At 46.1% G+C, this 19,784-nt stretch overlaps 1 protein-coding gene across 9 annotated transcripts in view; it reads right to left on the bottom strand.

The window, feature by feature from the left end:
• The window catches only part of LOC120959949 (zinc finger protein chinmo), a 118,836-nt gene that overhangs the window by 36,880 nt on the left and 62,172 nt on the right, over positions 1-19,784 (bottom strand). For all 9 annotated transcript variants that reach the window (XM_049610223.1, XM_049610224.1, XM_040383748.2 and 6 more), the window contains one exon: positions 11,970-12,277. In XM_049610223.1, the coding sequence (XP_049466180.1) occupies positions 11,970-12,084 (115 nt within the window). In that variant the 5' untranslated portion in view covers positions 12,085-12,277. The remainder of the gene's footprint in view (positions 1-11,969; positions 12,278-19,784) is intronic.

The following is a 19,784-nucleotide window of genomic DNA, read 5'->3' as shown; positions in this document are numbered from 1 at the left end:
AAACAACCCTATATAAGCTCTTCTGTAGAACAGTGTTATTTTTAAGCATCTAACTGTTTTTGTGATCATCTAAAAACACACACATACACCTTTTCAGTACATCACATGCATCACAACAGATGAAAAATGGGGCATCCTCTTCATCTCACCATGAGAGGAGGAGACGACACGTTCCATCATATTGAGTTCATTTGCCTTCCGTCCCGTATAGTTCTAGATAGGAAGAACCATATCTCACAAGAATTCTACACGCACGCACACACATATATATCTGTGTTATTTCATTAACCCTTTTTCTACGACTCGACATTCATTATTCATACACCGTCGTCACCCAAACACGTCTAGCTCCAGAGCGTGAGAAGTGTAGTTGTCGAAGCTACTTCCAACTGCTACTTCTACTACCATGAGCAAAGCGAATAGTTAACATCATCTTGCACTGCTCCTTTTCCACCCTCACAAAAAAAGGACCCAAATGTGTCGGTTTCAGCAACCCAACAGCAGGGGAGCAAAGCAGGGGAGCAAAGCAACGCCTTTACACTGATATATGCTAAAATTGAAGGAACAAAAACATCATCATTAAGCAAAGCAACAAAAAAAGAACAAAAATGCGTTACTGCCTAAACCTAAAATGCAAACTAAGTTCTCCTACAACACATGGTTCGGGCACGGGCACGAAAGGGCGGATAAAAAAGAGAACGAAACTTAACTAATTTATTTCCAGTGTACCGCGAGCAGCGCCCTCCTGATGGAAACTAAAAACTAGAAGGCCCAAATGAAAAATCTCGTCATTGCTGCTGCTGCTGCGTTGCCTTTCCATCAATTTCCACCCTTCTTAAAGGCCCGCCGCCACCCGAACGAGAGGGTGGTGGGACACTCGCACGGAAATTCTGCAAATAGTAGACTCGGCCCCCGTCCGTACAACAGAGGCGTCTTCTGCCGGCAGCTAGAACACGTCTTCCTGCCAAGTGCGTCCTCCGGGCCGGATGTGACTATTTTCCACCACAGGAAAGGCCCGCTTTTTGTTTCCGCAAAAGCAGCAGCAGCTACCCAAGAGGAACGGTTGGCATTTGAGGTGATGAAGTCTAAACTGGGATGAAATTCTCGTCGTCATTGGACCACCGGGGAGGCACAGGTTTGCAATGAACATCATCACTCCCCACAACAACAAAAAACGACGAAGATGAAAAAGCAAAATGATCGTTTGGTTCGTTCCTTCTGTCACATACCTCTTGCCATCCACGCTGGCCCCAAATGCTGCTGCTGTGTAAACATCTGTGTGGAGCAGCCTAATCGAAAGTAACTCGCACGCGTTCATGATAAGGCCACACGAAAGGGATCGGGGGAGGGTTTGTGCTTTTTTTGCTTTCCTTTTTGCAATGCGTGAACGAGAATGCAACAACAAAAAGCAGGAAAAAAGCAGCGCGTGTACTACACACTGGTTGCCATTGCCACACCACACCACCGAACCTCAGTAGGCTTCATTTACCGTCAGAGAAGCAACGCCACCGAGAAAAAGGCCTTCCCGTGTCCTGGAAAAGCGCTCCAGCACACCGGCAACAAAAAAAAAACAATCCTCCCAATTTAGAGGCTTACAGCGGGGGAGCTTGGTGGGGATAGAACAGCGCCACTGCCTCTCTACTTATTTGGACATCAGCTAACGGTCCCTTTCACTCTACCACCAGCAGCAACGGTGGTGGGAAAAGTTTATCATTTAGAAAAGTTTCCTCGCTTTCCCCTCCCCTTTTTTGCCTGCCCCCTGCCTGACGACTGCTGCAAAATGGGCTGGAAGCTGACGGCGGCCGAAACCAAACCAGTGACATGCAAGGACGACAACAACGACGACGACGACGTCATTCTATCACTCCCTGGGAAACCCATTTCCGTCGCAGCATATCAAACAGCAGCAGCAGCAGCAACGGCATCAGTAGGCCATGATCATGATGATGAGAGGATGTGTTTTTAACAGAACACGGGAGGGAACGAATTAGTGTGTGGGCAAGCAAGGGCTTTTGTACAACGAAGCCCAACCCAGCCCAGCCTTGCGTCCCCGGGAAGGTAGATTTAGAGTCAAAAATTAGAAAATTATGCCAAACACTACCAACAAAACAGGAGGGAGAACCCAAGAGCATGGGGAAGAGGACCGATGCCAGTACACAACCACAACCATATCCTTGAAGCGCCTGATGGTCTGACGGATGATGGTAGATGGTAGGAAAAAAGGGCTTCCCCCTCATTGAGCCGTACACGAGAGGCAAAAGGACAAACACACGGAAGCTGCCCATGCTGGCGGTGGTCTTTCTACAGTAGTAGTGGCGTCGGCGGCGGCGCAGGGATGCTTTTTCTAGGTTTGCTGCCAACGGAAAAGTTGAATTCAATTTGGAAAATTAAACTCACCGCCCTGTACCATACACATACACGCACACATTGCAAAAACACACGGGATAGGTGTTTCAAACAGTTTTTCCGAAAATGTACGAAAACTTTGCAGCATAATATCATCACGAGCTTCTCGTATTCGGCCGGGTTCCGAAAGAATGACTTTCAAACGTTTCATTTAGTTTTTTTTTATTGTGTAAAAAGGACATTAAATTCTGTCAGTTGCAACCGATGCCAAAGGGAAAGCGGAAAACCACAATTCAATTGGTTGCAGATTTCGGAAGGGATGTACGTCCGAGGAGGGTAAAATAGAATACAAGAATACAATAAAAAGAGAGAGACTGTAAAAAAGACTAATATCATTATCATAGAAGAACTAGCCGGAGAACGAATGTGTGATGGTACAAAGTGGACAAAAACATGAAACAATACTAACACAAAAGACGAAAATCAATGTATTAACTGATCTGCCTTTCAAACAAAAGAATGATTGGAAACAATTTAACTTTACAAAAATACAAAAAATAGTATACATTGCGACAGTTCTATTAGGCTATCATAAATGTTCTTCTCGCTGTAGAGCCTTATAAATGTTGCAACAAATCAATTACTTGGATTTTATTTTTTATTTGTCCTTTAGTATCTATTTAATTCTGTTTTAATGTTATTTTCAAATTAGTTGTGGACTTTTACGTAATAATTCAATCGTATTGGAATAGCACGTTCTGGACTTGAACCTACGATGTACATTGCTTCAGACCTTGGTCTTTCACACCACACCATTAAACCTACCCTGGGCAACCACTCGCATACTGAGTACTTCAACTAAAGCTTTACTCGCCGTCTTTAAAGTTTCAATTTAACTGCCCGGGACCTGAAGTCCTGAAGCCAAACCAACCATCCAGTGAATTCAAAACGGTGCGCCACACACTACAATTTGGTGATTTTTTCCCGTTGGAAAGGGTTGATATTGGGCGGAAGAGCTCAAAGTAAATAAAGCATGGTGGCGAAACGAGAATATATTGAGCCTCGCAGCAGTGTACGGGCAAAATGATATTCGATAAATTTCCACATCAAAGCAAATATCACCCCCATTGCGTGTGACGCCGCCTACGGGATGGAAGGATGGTCGTCGTTACCTCCAACCAGCAAGGCCGTGGTCGTTGTTTTGTGCAAGGAGATAAAAAAAAAGAGCTACACGGACATAGTTTTTAGAGTTTTTTATGTATCTCTTTTTTGTGACTGACAGAGTGTGCACCATTTTCCAGCACAAGCAAATGATCATTTCTGAAGACCCCACCCCTCCGGAGCCGGATGATCATGAGAAGCGGGTGAAAATTGGCGGAAGAAAGGCTTGTTTGAGTACTGGTACCCACTCCACACTCCCCACACAGTACACTACACAAAATCGATCGAGATCCTTCTAAACCTTTTCCCGAGCAGACAAAATAAGGAAAAACCCCGCCAATTCAGCCTTCGCTTACTGCACGTGTTTCGAAAATCCTGTCCCGTAACAAGCGTTGTTGGAAAACAAACAACATTTTGCCACCACGCGAAAAAGGGTTTTCTCATTTCGACGCACCACGCGCGAAGGCGGGCAGCCAAACGCGCAAATCAGACCACCAGCCAGCCAGTCAGCCAGCCAGCCAGCCTTGCCGGCCGGCAAGCTGGTTGAATGATGAAGAAAGGAGATGGAAAGTACCGAACAACGATGGGGAAGATGATGATGATGATGATGATGCCACAACACCATTGCTCCAGCAGCACTAGCGCCTCCACCTACCAGCCGCTGTACTCCAACTCAGTTTCATCTGAACGATGGCAAGCGAATTTCCCATTGGAAAAGCCGTAAGGGAAAATGGGTAAAACAAAATATCGCTACACCAACAAACGGCAGCATTCGACGCATCATCAACAGCAACGTGTCCTCGTTCTCTCTCTTTCTCCCTCTCTCTTTCTCTGTTCCAAAAACGTCCACGATGAAGAATATATTGAGCATCTCCCGCGCGGCTTCCTATACTCGAGATGGCCTTCACCCAATGTATGTGTCGTCCTCGTAGCTTGTTTTTTTTTCACATACAAAAAAAAGCATGGAAAATGGAGGGAAAAACAATACAGCAAATAAAGCATGGAAGCCTTGTTGCCTTGTCGTCCTATCGCATCGGCAGGGCAGGAAAAGAGGGCAGGAATGGACGACACACAACTGGCGATGCGATAGAGAGTGAGTCTCTGGATAATATGAATTTTTGCTGACATTTTCATCTTGTTGATAAAGATATTTTGCACAGCTCCCCCCCCCAAAACATCATTGGACAGCACAACTGCTGCTGCTGCTGTCGGTGGTAACAAGTGGAAATATTACGTCCTCGCATGACTCACAAACACACAAAGGAGGAGAAGCTCACTGTGGTCCGGGGAAAGGATGTTTTGTTTTAACAAGCGATAGTGGCAAGTGTCTAGTAGCAGACGACGAACCCAAGTTCGTCCCTTGGAACAGTTTTACCACTGTTTGGTTGGTACAAACAGAATCTCCACATCAAAAATCGATCACCAAAAGCACGTTGAAAAATTCAACAACGAAAGCATACACCGGCAGACTGACAACAAACGAATGGGCCAAACGAACCAACGCCATTTGGGGGGGTGGCAACTGCGACTGCGGAGCATTATTTATTCGCACCATTATTCAATTGCGCGGTCGCCTGCTGCAAGCATTATATATTCTTCGGGCGACACGGTTTGAAAAGTGAAAGTAAGCCACCGGGACACACAAACTAACGACCCACCCCACACCACCACTGTCATCGCTCTTTTGCTCTCTATCTCGCTCTCTTTCTCTCTTATACTCTAATTTCCATCCAACTATCACCAACTGAGGCTTATTTTCCCGGCCATTGTTTCACTCCATCCTCTTCTCCTAAGGCTCACCAATACGCATCTGCGTTATCATCATGATTGTCCACACCTTGCCACCCTATTCCCGCTTCCCTCCCTTCGTGATCGGGGAAAACCACAAGGACATGATTGACGGGGTAGAGGTACCAAACACGGCCATGTCATTAGCAGCAGCAGCAGTAGCGGCAGCACCAGCGGCAAAAGGAAAGCTCACCAGCCCCAAACAACCAACTATCGTGCCGACCGCATATGCACACACACACGCACAGACACACGCACACCATAGCTCATTGCTCCGGTTGAACGAAATTTTCCGCCATGGCCGCCGTAGTTTGTTGCAGGGAAGAGAAGAAGATTGTATTTCCACAACCTTTCGATACACTGTTGCCATTTTCCCGTGGAGCATCAACACACACACACCGTGGGGTTCCTCTTCAATCAAGCGCACCAATTCATGGTTGGCGTGTACGCAGCAGCGCAAACGGAAAATGCGTAACGCAGCAGCAGCAGCGTGTGAAGCGAGTGAGTAAGAGAGAGCGAAAGGATTGTCATGTGTTTTCCGCGCAGCATTGGGGAAGAGTATAGAGAGGGGTGGACCAAATTTCAATATCTGATCCTGGTGTGGATGGGTGGGGTTGCTCCACCAGCGAAAGAGGGAAAGAGAGGCACTTCAAAGCGGTAACGTGAAAGTGACATAAAGACGGACGAGGCGCCTGCCCGCGAAACTGACGCGAACATGCGGAGGAAAAGGCGACCGGGAAAAGCCTGGCAGCTTCGCCAGGCGCGCACACACAGCGGGAGTGAAATTGTTTGTTATTTTTCCCATCACTACCCTCCCTCAGCGACCGTCAACCGTCCCACAACGGCTCCCCATCGATGGTGAGACGAGCGAGAACGATCAACAATCCTTTCCGCATCGAGAGGACGTGGAAGGAGGAGGGTTGAAGAGTTCGGTGAAGATGAAAAATAATTATACCGAGTGAAGAGTGGCATTCAGATGAACTGGGGAATGGAGAGGGGGGGGGGAGGTTTGGTTGCTGTGTCCTGGCAGGAGCACACAAGCGCCCTACCTCGTGCCTTTGAATGCGATACGCATCTGGAGCACTGGGAAAGCGCGCAGTAGACGGCACCGTTTGCGACTGATAACAGGCAACCACCCCTCCCCCCTCCGTGTATCCGAGGGTAAACCCATCCATCCATCCATCTATCTGCGTCTCTAGTTGCGTTTTTTAGGGCTTTCCTCCAGCACCATTGCTACTACGGCCGATAAGAACGGAGAACGCCGATAAGTCTCCGGTGCGATCCGGTGCGCGATGGATAACTTGAAGGATTTTGCCTCGGTACACGGTGGTGGTGGTGTACATGCCTTGGCCATTTATATACATAAGCAGCAGTAGGCACCAGTGCCCACACGCGCACTAATAGGCCGGATGCAAGGATGACGGCAGGATGGTACCGCGCGCGTCCACCACATTGGTGCGCTTTTGCGCGAGAGCACATTTTCACACATTGGGAGGAGGGGGAGGACGACAAAATGCTGCCCTCGCCGAAACACGGTTGGACAGGTTTGGAAAACTCCGGGAAATGGGTTGGAAGGGACCAGGGCCGAAAGGTGGAGGTGTGGAAAACTTTCTCGTGTTTCAAAATCGTGTCGGTTTTTATCATTTCCTGCCCGCGGCGGCATCGTAACCAACGATGATGGCACAACGGTACCAACAACAACGGATACTGTAACACTACTCTCTTTCCAGCGCCCACACACACACACACACTAATGCCTTTCCAACACTAGATTCGTCCTTGCCAACGCAACGCACCAACGAAAGTGAATTTCCAGGGCAAAGGATTCATTATTTACCGCTACGTCGTCGCTCCGCGCTCTACATCACGCTCTTACTATTGCGTTGTCCTTCTCTCGCTCTCTCGTTCTAGCACGCGTGTCCTGTGGAGAAATTGCTCTTCCTGTGTACGTCCACAGCCTCGCAGCCTTCTCTCTCTTCGCCGTAAATCTACTTTCACTCTGTGCGACCGAAACTTTCATCGCCATAGCAGCGGCAGCGGCAGCAGAGACTATCGCGCGCGCCACATCCAATCAGAGGAGGCTTTGGGCTCATGCTGGGCTGCTGCTGCTGTTGCTGCGGAAAGGATTCATGATGGTGGGTTTTCCTTTAGTTTTCCCTTTTTTGCTCAGCTACTTTTCCCTTTTGTTCATAAATTTATTTTTTCTAAAATAATCCAACTGCCGGCTCCCTCATCCCCGGGACCGCGCGCTCGCTCCATTACATATAGCCAACGCTAGAGAATTGTGTTGACGTGCGCACTTGTCCAAACTGCTGCTGCTGCTGCTACTGTGGCGCTTTCGCTTCTTATCGGGGTGGTGCACAATTCTGCTAGCATTGGCAAAAGGTGGCATTTATATAAATTATAAGCGCTGGCGGTGGTGCTGGTGGAACATAATACGAATGCCGGCGCAAATTTCACTACCAACCGGGCAGCGGAACACAGGCGGAGGATTTTGGGGGCGGCACGGCACGAGCAGGAATAAACTTTATCCACTCCACCCCGTCCACTTTCATGCCCGCTGCAGCCAGGGGGGGGGGAGCGAAAAGTTTTTGGGCCCATTCCCTCTCCTAGCCGAGGAAGAGCCGGCCGCCCCACTGTGCTCGAAACCGTGTCAGTGTCACGAACTTGTAATTATTAAACATCTCACGCTTTTATACGCGCGGGGATAGGGGGAGATGAATGGCTGGTGGAGCTTTTTTGTATCGAGTGTAGGCGATGTAAAAGGTGTAATGTTTGGTAGTTTGATTTAGAATGCGGGAAAAGCGGGAAAGGATACATTTCCCAATGCGATCCACAGATCTGTTTGTTGCGTACAGTGATTTACAGATTTCGATTAAATGATTGCCTGTGTGTGGTTTGAGATGTTTTGTACCGAAGTTTGAGTTTTGAAGTGATTCAATCGTTAATAGATAGCTCCAAAGCTTGACTACCGAGGACATCTAATAACATAAATAGGATTTTCTCCTCGAAAGAAGTTGAAGGACATTGAAGATCATCCTGACGACACAGAAATATATTTTGTAAGGGCAAAACATCGACCAAAGAGTCCTTTTCAGATACCAGGATCTTCTTATTTGAAGCAAATACCACAGTAGTAGATAAGGCCTAAAGTCTTGTCTTACTTTTATTAGACGCCACTAATTGTCTGAGCTTGTGTCTGAGCTTGTGAGCTTGATACTAAGCTTGGAGCTTGTGTGTCAATGACTTTGGCGGTCCTGTGGTAAAGTCGACAACTTGACCGACTCAATAATATACCCGTTATGGGTTCAAGCCTCATATGGACCATCCCCTCGTAACAAGGACTGACTATATCCAACTATACGCTTGGTACTGAATAAGCCTTTAAAACCTTATAAGCCGGCCGGCTTGTCCGCGTAGGACGTTACGCCAAATAGAAGTATCATGGACTTGATCAGTTCTCTAATGGCTCCAATTCTTATTATTTAGTGCATTTTCTGCTCTCTTTCACACCATTTAAAATTGCAATTCTTGAAATTCAACTTAACGATCTCAAACTCAGCTTTAATCCAATTCATTGGATCTAAAACCCTTAATCCTGCAGCTTTAATCCAAAAACATGTAGGACACAACTCAAAACGCGTTTGGTAAAGCTTCTGCCGAGCTCAGCACAACGGCACAAAAAAATATCCACTTAACTAGCGAAACTTGCAATATTTGCTTTTTCGCCACCGACAGACAACAGCAAAATCAAAGCATTTCAGCTAAATATCGCACGCATCGACCATAACATGACCTTCCAACAGTGCCGCTCCGAATGCTCCGAAAAATTGGTACGCAATTGTCCAGGCAACCCAGTATTCCTTCTCCTATTACACACAAAACAGCCACAAGATAATAAAAATTACAATAAATTCTATCCCAAAACGACCTCGCGAGACTATCACGTGGTGAATTATCCAAAACGCGCGATACCAGGGCCGAAACGCACGATGCTGAACTGAACAGGTCGTCGAATGTTCCGCAACAAACCCACGGACGAAGGGGGAAACGCGTGTTTAGACTTCCCCAACCTTCCCTCAGCCGCAGCGTGTGGATGTGTTCAGCAAAACGCTCGATTGTCAAGTGACAACGCGCGCACGTTGTGCGAACAAACACCGGCCAAACATTATTAAATTTTAATCCTCTAGGCTCAATTTTGCCTCCCGCGCGAGCATTCGGTAGAGCATGCGGCCGGACTTCTTTATCTGTGGACGCACAGTGGCCGCAGTTCGCAGTGATGATTTTCGACCAAATAAAGCGCGAGAACAGACAACAACAACTAGTGCCAAGGGGTGGGGGGGGGGCGCAATTTCCCTGTGTTTTGCGCGTATGTATCTAGCTCGCCGGACTTTCCACTCGAGACTTCCACTCAATTTCCTGGTATCGCTCGGATGACGGACGCATACCACGGTGGTCCTTTCTACCACGGGACCTTACCTAACCTCTCAACGACGCCACACGGGAAGAGAGAGAGAGCAAAAAAAAGCAGAGGACATCCTCATGAAGAACGCGCGCGAGTTAACAACAAATCCACAACGACGGGAAGCGTTCTTTCGTTGGTTTGGAGGAGGAAACAACCATTACAAAAAAACGGCCAAGCCAGCAACAACACCAAGACCGCGAAAACAACACGGAGAGGCAGCATCCGGTGAAGGCTTGTCCGTCCACTTTCAGACAACTGATCGGCGGCACAGCGAAATACACACACGGTGGCCTTCTTCACGCGTCTTCCGCTCGGCACTGCCACTGGATCACTCGGCTAAAGGAAGCCGCCAGCAGGAAACAGGAAGCCCGAGCGGAGAGGAATAGACCACCACCAGAGCAACGCACCAAAAAAAAAAAAAAAATCCGGCATACACTGAGAGCTCGAGGAAAGGGTTTTTTTTTGTTGCTTTACCTTTCTCTGTCAAATCAACCCGTTCGCCTCTTTGCAGATAAAAGGCAGAGTGGTGGTGGTGGATGATTTTTTAAATATATAAAACGACAAAGCAAACAAATACTGAGCGGGGGGTGTTTGGTGATACAAAAAAGAACAAACATAGCAGAACAGAGCAACAAAACACACTCCAACACATCAGTGACGATATGTGTCGCGAGAGAAATTAATTTTCGCGAGATTGTGACACACGGTCCTTTTTCTCTGGATTCCCTTGCGTTGAGTTGACCATAGAATACTTCAATATTGGAAAACAGTTTGTTAGTTTTCCTTATTTTTTCACTCAACACTGGTTGACACACGATCGCCATGAATCAATCCAATTGTGTTTATGTGGGTTAGACGAAATTTCCTATTGGAATTCCTATTGCAAACTTAAAATCCAAGATTTCGATATAGGATTCAAGTAGAAGTAGTGAAGTAATGTTTACAAATTGACTACTTAATTTAAAAATATTAAAAAAAAACATATCCCTCTTCCCTAGTTCAAGATCGCAGCAAGAGAAAGAACTCATCATATTACAAAAAAAAAATTTAAAGTATATTTTTTTTATTCAGTAGGGACGGCTTTGCCGTATTGCTATTTAAAAGTATATAATTGTAGCAAAATTTGTGTAATAAATCGATTTTTTCTATAAAATAAAAACAAAATTTCTGTTTCACCATAATAATTCCATTAAAACAAAACACAGCAAACCAATTACGTTCACTCTCTCTCCTTCTATCTATCTCTCTCTGTACTACAGGTTGACCATCAACCCTTGGATCAAAGCATTTGGCCGTACAAAGCGACCAAAAACAAAAAAACAAAAACGGGGGACATTTTTATTCCTGCTCTACGCAACACACACACACACACTTCCTCCTAACTAGACGTACATTTCTTTGGGGCAAATGGCAAACGAGTCAAATTCATGCTGCAAGAAAGCCGCGATTTGGATAAAGGTGGCAATGACACAAGCATACGACCTGCAGCAACCCCCGCACCTGCGGCTTGGTTTGACCCTAGGCACCACTCAACCAAACATGTCTCACATCAACCATCAGAAGAATGCGCGACAGCGGATGGCGAGCAAAAAACAACAACACAAAATAGGGAACCCTTCCACACAAGGACAATAAATCGCGAGCGCGAATTTCGCCCCGCGAGTTCGAACGGGTGGTCGAGCGGGATACCGCCACTCTCCGACTGACTCGCTGACCAGCCCCCCCAACGTCCCTCTAACTTACCCCACAGTAGATGTGTAAAAATGAAAATTTAAAATAAATGTCTAATCCTTTGAAAATCCGTTTCACATTTCCGTTTCCCTTGCAGGCACGGCTGCTGCTGCTGAGCGTCGTCTGATTCGCCTTCCGTTGTTTTCGATTAATCGCAACGCGAACCAACGTGAACCACATACACACAGCCAGCAGATGCGTGGACGCGAAACGTACGCGATGTATAATGGCGCACTACGTGCGTGCCCGGGCCCGTCAGCGAAATCAGTCGCAAATCCTTTCAAGTCCGAGAACAGCGACCATTATGCTGCTGCACCCCAAACCATACGCTACGTTTCCTTTTGAGCAGACTTATCACCTTTCCCCAGTGTGTGGGCAATTTATGTGAACGGTTTGCTTTCACATATTCTCTAAAAAAACACACACACAAACACAATCTTTCAAACGGGCACGAGGGGGGTGGGCGCAGATCACTTACCTCCACAAACCAACGTGACGTCTGTGAGGGTGGCGGAATCGAACAGGTTCGAAAAGGCCGCCGCCAGGTTGGATGAATAGTTGCTCCACTTGAGGCAGTACTGTTGCTGATCCATGTTGGTGCCGTGTTTCCTTTCCGTTCAGCGTACAGTGTGTTGGTTGGTTGTAAAACGGTGTGGTTTCCGCGCTCGCGGAAGGCGACCGCTACTTTATTGCGCCGTCTTTGCAACTGGCTCTTGCTGCTCTAAATGCACAATGTTGTTGTTGTTGTCGAGTTGCTTTAATCCCGTTGTGGCCGTGGACGATGGTCTGGAGAGAAAGAAAAAAAAACAGAGAAACAGAACAGTTTAGGATTAGTAACGCAAAGGTACACTACCGAAAATAGCAATCAAACTAAATTTGGAAGGACATTTCATTTTTTGTCTCCAACACACACACAATCAATACTAGCGAGTGGAACGAGGAAAAATGCCCAAACAAGTAAAGACTAAGGATCAAACACGAAAAAGACCCAAAAGGCAGGGAAGAGGAGGATAGAGACGACCGCAGTGCCTTTACACGCGTTCCACATAAATCTTTGATTTATCTTCGATCAGAAGGCTTCGATAGAGCCTCCTCGTGCTGGAAATAAAAACATTCCACCAGCCTCTCCCTACCCTTGGGAACCACCGCTACCATCCCACTACACGACCAGCCCGAAAACCGAACTCAAAATGGACGATAAATCTTGAATGCAAGGAAAGCAACAGTAACGCATCCTCTGGTAACACAGAGAGAAAGAGAGAGAGAGAGAGAGAGAGAGAGAGAGAGAGAGAGAGAGAAGTCAACGGAATAAAATAAAACAAAACCATCCATTTTGTGGGTCGTACCACACACAAACACACACAGAGGCAAGAAAGGCTCCACAGGAACTCAAATGGACACAGTACCGGAAAAAGGCCAATCGCAGAATTTTCCGACTGGCGAAGCATACAAACAAAAAAGGCACTGGCTTTATTTCGTTCTGCGTTTGTGGTTTGAAGGTCCCGAACTAAAACTAAAACGGCACCAGAAAAGGCCTCTACCGCAAACAAATCTGGTGCGTTTGTCGTTTAAAAAAAGCTAGCAAAAGTGGGTTGAGGTGGGGTTCATACACCGCACGATCGATTTTGTCTTTTAACGTGCTGCCGGCCTGCCACCGTGCTTTACTTGCAGAACAAAAACACAAAATTGAATGGTTTTAGTTAACTGTTTAACTATTGCTTGCCCTTTTTTACATGAAAAAACTCCCAACTCAAATAGTGAAATCGGATAACAGAACCACTTCAAAATCAAAGTTTTGTACATCCGATTTTAAAAAAAACAACAAACCAACTCCATTCGCCATTGAAATGACAACCTTTTCGGCAACGGAAAACGAACGCATCTCATCGAAACGCACATCGCTCTTCGGCATGCAAAACTAGCTATATTCAAATACACGACCCCTCCCCCGGGGCGTGTGTACCCCCGTGTGTCGTTTTAGGTAAATATTTAACATGTCGTCGGGAGTGGATGTGGTGCGTGAAAACCTTCACTCGATCACACCGAAGAACACGTACGCACTTTTGAAAGTGAAACAAAAAAGAAAACCAACACACGGACTCTTCTCGACGCATCGTCTAAGAAGAAGTGTATCGACCACCGCCAATCTCTCGGGGAGGGTGGTGTGTGCGCCCTCTCTTCCCTCGGACCGCCGATAAGCATTGGCATTCAGTCAGTCAGTCAGTCAGTCAGTTACAGCGCGTCTCATCATACTGTGAGCGAATGCAAATATTGAAAAATATGCCGATATTGAGAACCGGCGACGACAACAACCCTTAAGGACAGCTGTACAACGACGCGCACACCCAACAACCGTCCCACTACACGCAGGGAGGGGAAGAGCAGTATCGGTGCGGAAGGATTTACGCATTATGAAATAGTTGTTCAAATATTGGAACGTTATGCTCCGCCGAAACAATGCCGCGCACAACGGTGCGTGTTTGCGTCTGCCCAAATCCGGTGCTGCGTGAGAAACTTCAAGCTTGAAGCTTGGTAGAGATGTGTTGTAAAGGTGGCTGCAAATGATTTTGATTCTTTTTTCTTCTATAAGAGCAAGATCAATTCCAGAGCATGTGTTGACATATTGTCACATTAATTGTAACTTTTTCGTACACCCAATTCGTATAAGCAGTGCTGCAAAATGTCATGAGCATCACGAGATCTTCACCAACGAAAACAATTACCATATTCGTGGTAGCTTGATGCTCATTGTTGATAATCAATGAATGTGAGTCATGACATGCGCAACACGGCATACGAGTGCTTGAGTTAAACGCGAAACACTGACTGACAAACTGAGCTTAATGGCATCGCAAGCATGATCATGACTTTTTCTGACTGTGAACGGTGCTGCCAAATGCCACTGTTTCAGTCACCAACACTCATGACTGAAACGAAGCTCAAATCAGCTCACGTACACATCTGAGATGATCAGAGGTGAGACTTAAACAGTTGGTGGACCAATCACTTGCTTGGTGACATTACGTTTAGCACCCAATTCTTGGTCACTCACTTGGTCACGACATTTTGGGTTAGTGATAATCACGGAATTCTTGGAGTATATTCCAAACAACGTGTCATGTCGTCCCAAACAACAAAATGAGCATTCTTTCTCGCTCGGTCTACTTTAATTATCTGTTTGTCTCATTTTGTTTCTTGGAACCACTCGCAAACACCGCAATCACTCGACTATCGTGATGATCACCGACAAAAAATGTCACGACCAAATAACTGACCAAGCAAAATGTCACCGAGCCTGTGATGATCGGCACCAACTGCTTGAGTCTCACCTTTGATCATCACAGTAGAGCTCGTGACGCTGACATTATTTTGTTTCAGCCAGAATTTGTCATGACTATGACTGTGGAAATTTGCAGAAGTGATAACAGTAAAAAAAAGTCATGACAGAGTGACGATGACCAAGCGATGGTCACAAAAATGTCACGAAGCTTGTATTGGCCATACTAATCGTTTTGAGTATCACCTCTGGACATCACAATTGAGAACACGTGCCGCTGATATAGATTTTGTTTCAGTCAGATTTTTTTATGACATTGAACGTGACATTTTGCAGCACTGCGTGTAAGTTTCGATTTACATTGTGCATCTGTCAACGCTTTTTTGTCTCTCACGCTTTCCCATTAGGCTTCTGTTTCTAAAATCATATAAGAAAAAAAGACATCATCAAAGAATGCACAAGAATGCAACACACAAAAGGTATCGCGCGCAATGCTAATTAGAACCATTCTCTTGATTCTCTGGATGTTTTGTGATTGCATCCGGGTTTCCGCGCTTTACTGATGGAAATTAGGCGCGAACCTCTAAATACGGTCTCAGTTTCAAACAAACACCCAACCCAACCAACCCAATGTGCATAAAATTTACATTTCCTTCTTCCCGTGGTCTTTTCATTCTATTTCTGTTCCAACACCCGCGATGCAGTTTGCAGTGTTAGCCCAAAAAACTCTCTCACCGTTAAAACAAAAACGAAACAAACACACAGCAACAATTATTTTTTGAAGCCAAAATGGATTAATTGTGTTTTTTGTTTTGTTTTGTTTTGTTTCTGCCAGCGAACCACTTGCGATGCGTTTGCATTTAAATGGGAGGGGGGGGAGGATTTTGGACACAAAACAAACACACACACACACACTCGCACGCATGTTAAAGGGGACAGAGGCGTGCATTAAGGTATGTGTGCGTGCGTGTTTGATTAAATTCAATAACAACACAACACAGCACCAGGGAAGAAATATTCATCGTCAGCATGGTCCGCTTCCAAAAAAATAAAATAAACGTCAGCATTGCAACGACGCCACGGCCGCATCCGATCCGGAACGCACTTGCGCTCCCGCACGCCCCACAACCCCTCCCCCGAAACACACAGGCAGTGCCGCGCAATGGGTAAAGCGCGCTCGCGACTGTCGAAATTTTCGGTTAAATAGATTTGACCTACAAAGCCCCGAGAAGGGGTACACACACACACACATCATTGTGCAGCCGCAGCAGTCAAACGCCGAGGTTGCGCTTTTCGTTCAACGACGGGGGCAGCAGAAGGGGTCGTTTTTGTTCGGTTTGTATTGGGAACATGACATCAAATGCCAGGCCAACTGGGAACCGGGGGCTGCGGTTGCCACTTCCGCCGCAGTAAGGTCGTTTTAGAAGTGCGTTTTCGTATTCGGGAATGCACTCTCACACCCATCCAACTAACCTTTGCAGTGTGTGTGTGTGTGTGTGTGTGTGTGTGTGTGTGTGTGTGTGTGTGTGTGTGTGTGTGTGTGTATGTGTGTGTGTGCGTGTGTATGGATCAGCGGAATTAGGGAACATTTAAATGCCAGCAAACCTGGTCCGGTTGACATTAAACTAAAAAAGAAACCAAAAAAAAAGAGTATGAGAATTGTCCTAAAATGTGCACTTAATTTATGTAGTACGTATAAACTAGGAATATCTACCTCCCCCCATTCATGCAAAGATTTACGCGTACAACGTGCCCGCCCCGTTGCTTGATCGTGTGCATCAACGCGACAAAGCGCAAGGCTGACCAAAAAGAAAAAAACACATCACACGCAATTCAAATTTTTGTGGCTATTGCACTCTCCCCCTCACCATGACACCTTCTTCTTCCTACCCATCCCATGCGAATGCGTTAATCAGCAATTAAAAATGCATGAGAGCTCCACCATTCGCCACACCGCGCTGTGCAACGCAACGCTCCTGCTGCGTGAGCGGTATATGTGCGCAGCAAGCGCGGGCGTGCGCATCCGACTAGCAACAAAACGCGCGCGCCACAGCTGATGGGAGCGGATCCAAGGGGCCGCAGTGGCTTTGGCCCGTTTTGTTTCGGGCACCACGGAGGTTTCGTGGTTCATTCACACTGTTTGTTTCTGTTACGGGGCTGGCACATTTTCGGCGTTTTGTTTCCGATGCTTGTGCGCGGCTAGATTGTGCGGCGGAAAGCAGCAGGAAACGTGCGCATGTTTGACGGTTTTTGGCCGGTGTTTTTTTGTTGTTGTTTTATGTTTGTTTCCATTGCACCCTCCTCCCTTTGGAACTATATTATGCATCGATGTGCCAAAAACTGCCAGCCGGTGCGGATGCGAACACCTGCCTCGAGAGAAGTCGCATGACTGTCGGAAGTAAAGGTTGCCCAAATGGGGTGTGGCCAATGCAGGGTGCAAGTAAAAAGAACTAGAAGAAACAGGCAGATTCATTCATTAGTATTTGAAAGAGAATGACACATTTGGTCATCTAGAATGATTTCATTAAGCCAAATCGAGCTAAACTGCATTGCATTTAGTGAATGACTGCAGGTTTGGGCAGGAGTTGTAGCTTAAATGTAAAAAAAAAAAAATATTTGCATAATTCAGGTTGGTTATGATGCAATTGCTTTTAAAAATATTAACATATTAATAAAAATTTTCACGCTATTTTTGAGACTTTGTAGATTGGAAATCTGTTTTCAATGTTCAATTCATACAAAATTGCACAAACGATGGTGCAATATTGAATATTTTACCGTTCGACGACCCTTTTCTTTATGCTTACAAGGTTTTCCAGGGGTTCTCATAGTTGTGGGATACTTACTTGACTCTTTTTTTATGTGAAGTGAACTTCATATGATGTAAATTGGACTCTATGTCACTCTTGTTGGATAAGGTCCTTGTAAATTACTATTGGATTTGTCCAACCAGGGTGCTATAGAGTCCAATTGCCATTAGATTAGGTTCATTTAACGTAAGAAAGAGTCAATAAAGTGTCCCACAGCTAAGAGAACTCAGGGTGAGCCCTGTAACGCTCTGGAATTGCATTGCAATGTCGTTTTGATGCAAAAAATGAACATATTTTAGCTAATGAATTAGAGCAATTGGCTGTGCTGCTGGAAATACGACTGTAACGTTCTTGCTCATATTGAACCTTGCTACAATTGAATGGTTTTGTTTAACCACAATGACATGAAACATCTCAGTAAAAAAACACACACATCCTTGTACCTGACATTTCTGATATGTAGTGAATTAATATCGCATAAGAGCCTGCGTTTTTTTTTTTCATTAACCCATCAAACATATTGCTTCCAATGCACACAATATATCTCATGAGTATGATGCATTCAACGCATTAAAAAATCCATCCTCCCCCTATTATGTGTCGCTTTTCAATGCACTTCCACCAGACACACCACAGTTGTTTGTTGACGGGTTTGAAAAGATGAATAAACCGTTCACTCCTCACTCGCAAGAGCTTTCAAAAACCCTCCACCACCACCCAGTCCTTCTTGTATTATTAGGAAACAAAACCTATTTCCCCTATAGAAAAAGATAAAACGCAAGAAACAAAGAAGCCCAGTCTGTTAAGACCGCAGCAGCAACAACCACTACAGAAGCTAATGAAGCGCGGGCGCATCTGCAAGAAGCTGCACATTTGAATGAGGGGGGCCAACGTTGCAGTTATACGCAGGCGAGCAAGCAAGCAAGCAAGCAAAAAAAAAACCCTCAGCTCTATTGCATGTTTCAAAACGAGCGACTCATATCATGGCAAAAGATTCATTAATTCATGCAAGAAGGTTCACCATCGTACGCGTACAGCAGCAGTATGTCCTTTCTTTTTTTGGTACGAAAACTTGCATTAAACAAGAGTACCATCCTGCTGCAGTGGCAGTAAAAACTCGGCATCGGGATAATTTCCCAACCTTTTTACTTCCTTGTTTGCCTTTGTCGGTTGCGGCATCGAGAGATCCGCCCTCTCTTATGCCCCTGTACACACACATACACATACGACACTGTCCCTCCCTCTCAGTGCAATAATACGCACACACACACACGCTCTCTACACCGTGTTATTATGCTTTCTTACATGCCTGCATCAAATATGGCCAGTGTGCAAGGATATATTGCTCCTGCACGCTGCAGCACTACCACCACCGCCGGGGGCTTGTTATGCTGTGCTGGCCAGTTTTCCCTTTTCCCAGTCAGGCGAGGCTCAGGACCACCATCAGCAAGGGGAGGTGGGGAGGGTCTTCTGTGCTGGCTGTAATTTCCATCTAGCATAAAACCTAAACCACACCATCCCTTTCTGCCACCGGGTAGTTTCTTGCACAATTTGGAATTTGCTATAAAAACCCCCCGTTTCCCGTTTTCCTGCCGCATGCAAGATGATGCAAACACAATGACGCTCCTTCCACCAGCCATCAGGGACACACTCAGAAGGATACACACACTCTGTTTCTTCGTAATTCCAGCCAGCCTAAGGGACAGAGCAGTTGCAAGAAAGACGCATCGGTTACACAATTTACGGCGCACGCACAAACACCCCACTCCACCTGCAGCCCTGGTCGACAGTGCTCCCTTCTTGCATTTAGAGCATGCGTTTTCAGTTTGTGTTGGCCACCAAGCAGGCAGGGTTTACATAAGACAGGTGGTGGTGGTTGCAGCAGGCAAGCAAATTCCATTACCAAGTAAAGTCTCTATATACATACTGACGCAGAGTATGACTAAAGCCCCTAAGGGGACACACACCACGTTGCAGCACCACATCGCAAACGAACGCCATACACTGCCGCATCGGGCGGTCCCTTTCGACCCCTCCACATCCCACCCCTTTGCAAGTATGCAATCTTCTTCGATGCCATTAGCCGTAGCAAACAGTAGTAGTAGTGGTAGTGGTAGCAGAGTGGAATATACTGCATAAAATTAAGTGTCCCGTCACTGCTGCATTGCTCCATTGCTTCCCCTCTCTCTCTCTCTCTCTCCATCGC

This window comes from Anopheles coluzzii, chromosome 3 (assembly GCF_943734685.1).
Source record: "Anopheles coluzzii chromosome 3, AcolN3, whole genome shotgun sequence".
NCBI lineage: Eukaryota > Metazoa > Arthropoda > Insecta > Diptera > Culicidae > Anopheles > Anopheles coluzzii.
This window is presented reverse-complemented; position numbering and strand designations above follow the sequence as displayed.